Source organism: Rosa rugosa, chromosome 1, assembly GCF_958449725.1.
Source record: "Rosa rugosa chromosome 1, drRosRugo1.1, whole genome shotgun sequence".
Taxonomy (NCBI): Eukaryota; Viridiplantae; Streptophyta; class Magnoliopsida; order Rosales; family Rosaceae; genus Rosa; species Rosa rugosa.
Genome location: NC_084820.1, coordinates 53,035,100 through 53,041,147, shown reverse-complemented (window position 1 = coordinate 53,041,147; position 6,048 = coordinate 53,035,100). Strand labels below are relative to the sequence as shown.

Here is a 6,048-nt window from a genome sequence, read left to right as displayed (position 1 = left end):
CATTCAGACCATGATCAAGTAATCAACATTCAACAAATCAAGAATCAACTCAATCAAGATCCTCACTTCCTCAGGCCTCACCGCCTCAGCTAACCAGTAACCACCGGGTTCTCTCTCTCTCAGTCTCTCTTTCTCTATCTCCCTCAGTCCCTCTCTCCCTCAGTGGTAAGAAACAGAATCGGCAAAGCCCAACTCAGAAAGATCTGGGATTTCTGGGATTTAGAGCTTCACAAATTCAAAACAGGGGAGATCGATAGGTTTAGAGCTTCATACCTTGTTTGAGTTGTTTCAATCGATTTAGGGTTAACCTCCAATCCTCCATGGCTCCATCGAAAGTTCGAAGCACTAGAGATAGTGAGGCAGTGAGGGACTGAGGGCGTGACCGCGTGAGGCTGTCAGCTGCTGTGGGCTATTGGGCTGGGAGCTGGGATGAGTCGATGACGCGAATCAGCTGGGATTCTGGCCTTCTGGGAATACACGCTATGAGTCGATGAGATGAGACGCGAATGAATCAAACCTATAATTTTTTTCTTTCTTTGGGTTGGTATGGGCTGAGAGATATATGTATACTTAAGGGTTTTTAGCCCAAAAAGTTGTCTAGGCTTGAGCCCATAAAGCCTTCAACGTGGTTCCGCCCCTGATTGCAAGACGATTCCCTCTATTGCAGTGCTGCCTGCAAGGTCGTTTTATATTTCGGATTCTGAATTGCCCTTCTCCTTTTTCAATTAAATTTGTTTTTTTGTTTTATACATTAATATGGCGTCAATTAATTGGATGACAGGTTTTATGGAAAAGAATGCCAGAGAAAAACTATATGACCACGTCATAGTTTTGAAGATAATAATGAGAATTAGGGAGAAAAAAGATATCTAGAAGTACCATCTACCAATAGGCCAAAGTTAGTCCCTCAGAGATCCCCAATATTCTGATCGGGAAAGTAACCTTTCATTAAAACAAGGAAAGGTTATAAACATCGGAATTGACCATAATTGAATCCATTAAAACAATGTTTTGTACATTCACATTTCACAGTCAAGGTCTAGATTGAATTTTGTGTACTATATTTGTTATGTATCCTTAACTTTCACATTTTAGTCTGGGGTTTTCCTCCTCTTGTCTGATGGTGGCTAGCGCGGAAGATTATTTCAGGGTTATTCCCCATTTGCTGTTCTGCTGATTTGTATGAAAATATCTTTGTTTCCAGGAAATCTGATCTGGGGTTGTAGTAGATTGTCCAGTATGCATAAATACAAATGTGAAAATTGAACTTTGCTTAGATTAGGCACATAGTTGTCATGAGTTATTTATGCTCTTACAATATCTTACTGTTATCTAGCTGCAAATCAGATTTACTGTTTGATTTAGGTCTGAAACTCTCGCATTGCCCTCAGCTTTTCTTCGCAAAGAAGTTTCAGCCATTTTATACGAACTATAGCATTATTTTCTTGCATTTTGGCTATGTTTCATATGGTGCTGTTTTCTAGATTTTATACTCTCATCGGATTCAAGATCAAATACCATCTACAGCTTCATTCATTTTAGTTTCTCTTACCATCCAATATTGCAGTGGCAGCCCGTCGCATCCAAAAAACAAATGAACTGCTCATAAACATAGAAGAACCGATTGATGACACATCCATAGAACTCATGTAAAATAACTGGCTCCAAGTATAAGTGGAGGATATTTGATGACAACTAAGCATTTTTGTAATCCGTATATAAAAAACAGCTTTGGTTAGAATATTCATTTTTAAAATACAAGAGCTTGATTAAAACACCAGCTCCTGCTTAGAACTCATATTTTTATAATATATCAATATGCACGTCAGGGACGTAGCCAAGACAAGGGCTACTTGGGCTACAGTCCAAGGGAAAATTTGGCCCAAAATCGACCAAGTATGGGTATAGCCCAATAAAAAAAAATAAAAAAAATATACTGATGTAGGTCGACTCTCGGAGTCTCAGACGCTCCCCTTCTCCCCCTGTGGCACTGTGCCGCTGTCCCCATTTTGCTTCCGCCTTCCAGAGTTCCAGCCTTCCAGGTTCGATTAGCAAGTCCCGGCAGTCCGCCGAGCCACCTCCACCGCTCCACGCCTGAGCCACCTCCTCCGCCACCGAGCCACCTCCACAGACCACAGCTCCACTGCAAGTCTGCGACTTCCGCAGTTTCAAGGCTTCAATCCAGATCCCAGGTTACCAGGTATTGAATTTTTGGTTGATTGATTGTCATTGCTGTAGTGGGCAGGGACGTATTTTTGTTGAATGTTTGATAATTGAATAAATTGATTGTCATTGCTGATGGGTAATGGGTTGTTGATGAATGATGATGGGTTGATAATTGGGAATGGATCTCTGTATCGGGTTGTTGCTGTTACAATGATTAAGGTTGATAATTGGGAATGGATCTCTCATTCCGATAATTGAAAAAGACTTTGCCGATAGTATTGATAATGATTCAGTGATTACTGAATTTGAAGTTAGTGGGCCTCGGAGGGTACGATTCAGATAGATTTATGCTTGTAAGTTTTAATTTACGGGGTTTTGGTTTTATGTCCCCCCCCCCCCCCCCCCCCATTGTATGTTTTGAATAACAAAGGCGTGAGGATGAGCCTCCCACTGGGTTCCAAACCTCAAAAAAAAAAAGAGTTCTTCGCAAAAATTTTGTATGTATAAAATTAGCCCAACCCTTCTGTCATTCCTGGCTACGTCCCTGATGCACGTCCGGTTAGAAAACCGGCTTTTGTAATATGTATAAAGAAGGTAGAGAAGTTGGTCATTACACTAACCAATTGTTTCTCTACTGAGATTCCAACCAAAACAGCATATCGAAAAACATAATTCATAAACTACAAATGATTAAAAGATTTCAACTTTAACTTCCAACATATCTCAATTAGAAATTAAAAAAAAAAAAGTAAAATTCAATTTAAGGTGTGATGAAATCAGAAATGCAAAGACACATTGATTTAAAGTGTAAAAGTTTCAAAGACAAAATTAAATTAGCCCTTAAAAAATAATTTCAGATGGGCAAGCAATCAAGAAGACAATCCTATAAAAGAGAACAAATATTTCCGTTATTAAACCAATTTTATTGATGTCAAGGTAGTATGGTTAAAAATTAAACAACATGCAACAGCAACAAGTACTTATGAATCAAGGAAATGCATCAATAATTGCTGCAGCCACACTAGCAACATCTGCCGCATCTTTATTCAATTTTGTCAGAGGATGAGATTTGCTGCGTGCAAAGTTGCGTTCGCATTCATTGGCCTCAATCACAGCGTCATTCATGCTTTGCAATGCAAACATAGCTCTCCCCGCCTTGATTGCCTGATAGGCCTCTGGGATATCAATTTCTACAACTCCTTTGTAATTGTCAGCACAATCTCTCAAGGCTTTATCTCCTGGGCTTTGCTTAAGCAATTGGTTGATTTGGTTCAGAGTCGTTGTGGACTTTGCCTTTACCACATCGATCATTATGACAGCTAAGCCATATATATCTGCTTGGGCGCTCCGAGGGTGGGATTTGAGAGACGAGAGACACACCGGAGGGTTTGGTGTTTTTGAACATGTTTGGGCAATGATATTTGCTTCGGTTGGCAAAATTGCAGTTTGAATGAAAAATATGAGTACTGCCGCTAAGCACATCAAATTCTTCATTTTTAGGACGAAGGATTGATAATTTTGGTGGAGGCTCTGAATGTTTTGTATATTTGCTTATTCGTGGTATGAATCTCTCTGCATATATATAGGGAGGGAAAATTAATCTAATTCAAGACCGTATGTTTTAAGGAAAACATATATATATATATTTATTAATAAGTCAACCACAATATATATATATATATATATATATATATATATATCTTTATTAATAAGTCAACCACAATTAAATGAGCTTCCTTCTTTTCCCTTGTAACATACCATAATACATATTTACCATAATACATAATACAGCTTCCGTATGTATATGACCTTTTTTGTCCGTGCATATCTCCAACATTAAAGATCAGTCAATTAACTCTTAATTGTTACACGTCATTCAAATCCAAATCTTCAATGCATTCGCTTTCTTGTTAATTCATTATTAAATACAAATAAATATAAAATTAGACTTACAATTGCAACATTGCCATTATCTTGAGTCAATTATTCGCAAGATGCCCGGCAATGGCAATGGCGGAAATTCCTTACATTACCTATATGATTTTAGGGAAAATGTCTATTTACCCAAATTTGAGCTACACTAATCCTATTTACCAAAACATCTTATAAGATTACACACTTACCCAACAATACATATTTTTTTACCATAATACGTACCCAATTAAGTTATTTTTTATTATTTATTTATTTTTGAGACAATTTTGCCCTCTTTCCCTTTGTCACTTAGAGAGAGAGAGAGACTCTGCCAGACTCCGGTCGCGGGAATCCAGTGACGGCCGCATAAATCCGATCACCGGTCACCGGTAGCCGAAATCCGACCACCAACCACCGAAATTCGGCAACTGGTGATCGAAGTCCGGCGTCCGGTTTTATTGCCCCCCTCAATAATACCCAATAAACTTTTTATTGTCCTCCAATAATACCCAATAATTTTTTTATTGACCCCAATAAACTTTATTACCCCCCAATGGGGTAGTAAAAGTCTCCGACGACCTCTTTACGAATTTCCGACAACCTCCGGACCGGTGACTTGAGTCTGGCGTCCTGTTTTATTGCCCGCCCAATAAACTTCATTAACCCCAATAAAAATTTATTGGGGGGCAATAAAATTTTCCGACGACCTCATTGGGAACCTCCGCCCTGTGACTGCTTACCGATGACCGGAGTCCGGCGACGGGATTCCGACGAAGTCTCCAATGACTTTTTAATTATTTAAGGGCAAACTTGTTTTTTTATATTTAAATTGGGTAAGTGGGCACACAAATCTTTTAGTGGAGTAAATGGCCATTTCTTAAGCATTTGACATAGTTACAAATCTTTTAGCCTATTACTATGCGAGATTAGTTCATAGTTATAGGCTTGCTTTAAATAAGTAAGCATGGGTACCGTCAAATGATCGGACCTAATCTATGTATCGCTGTGGTTTTACCACAAACTCTTTATCTATCCAGAGATGGTAGAGGGAGGATATGTAATGGTCATTTCTGGCTTGAGTAATATTAATATATCGACATGATATTCTTCAAAAAAAAAAAAAAATTAAGATCCAAAGTCAACTCCATATATTTAATTAGATTTAATCAATATATATTATTTACTTGATAACTTTTTAGAACCATCCAATATTGCAATATATATATATATATATATATATATATATATATATATAATTTGGATTAATAAAAAAATCTCTATAATTATTTTCTTGTTCGACTCCTCTAAGAATCACTTTCAGGTTCTACCACTGCGGCAATGGTAATTTGATATATTAGCATTTGTTGTTCCTCTACTCTTCCAGAATTCAACTATTATAAATGCAAAACCGTTGTTGGGTGAACAATGACCATTTACTAACATTTGGTCGTCCTCTAGACCTCTACCAGTCACGACAAAAAAAAAAAAACTCATGACGTGTAATTTAGCACTTCACCTGGCAAATAACCATTAGGTACCTAGGTGGAGCCCGCTATGTGAAGAAACAAAACTATGTAGAGGTGGAGTGGAAGTGTGGTGGGTAGAGAGAAAAGAGGCTACCAGGTGTTGGCTCTTTATTGGAATACATAAACTTTAAACTAATTTTACCAAAAACAAAAGTTTAATAACAAAAAATGGGGCTAATTAATTAGTTATGGTCAATAAATTTTTATTTTGCACTAATTTTTTATTAATTATAAAGTCAATCCAATTTCACAAAAAAAAAAAAAGTTAATCCAAAAAAATTTGTTCTTGTTCAAGTATATCTGAATTGTGTTTGGCCCAAACTCCAATTACTTATTTGAGTTGTAATAGGGTTAGAGCATCTTTAGCAATGCTAGCCATTTTTTAGTCCAATTTTAGCTAAAGTTGTTAAAAAGTCATTTTAGCTAGCCACTTTATAAATAC

At 37.3% G+C, this 6,048-nt stretch overlaps 1 protein-coding gene across 1 annotated transcript; it reads right to left on the bottom strand.

The window, feature by feature from the left end:
* Nucleotides 1-3,017: 3,017 nt before the first annotated feature.
* On the bottom strand, nt 3,018-3,703 carry LOC133740923 (cell wall / vacuolar inhibitor of fructosidase 1-like). The gene has a single exon (XM_062168858.1). The coding sequence runs from the start codon at nt 3,658-3,660 to the stop codon at nt 3,154-3,156; it is 507 nt and encodes a 168-aa protein (XP_062024842.1). The 5' UTR covers nt 3,661-3,703; the 3' UTR covers nt 3,018-3,153.
* Nucleotides 3,704-6,048: the final 2,345 nt, after the last annotated feature.

What these genes read in the sequence shown, in the direction of transcription:
- LOC133740923 (XM_062168858.1), bottom strand. Translation starts at nt 3,660, where the DNA reads ATGAAGAATTTGATGTGCTTAGCGGCAGTACTCATATTTTTCATTCAA.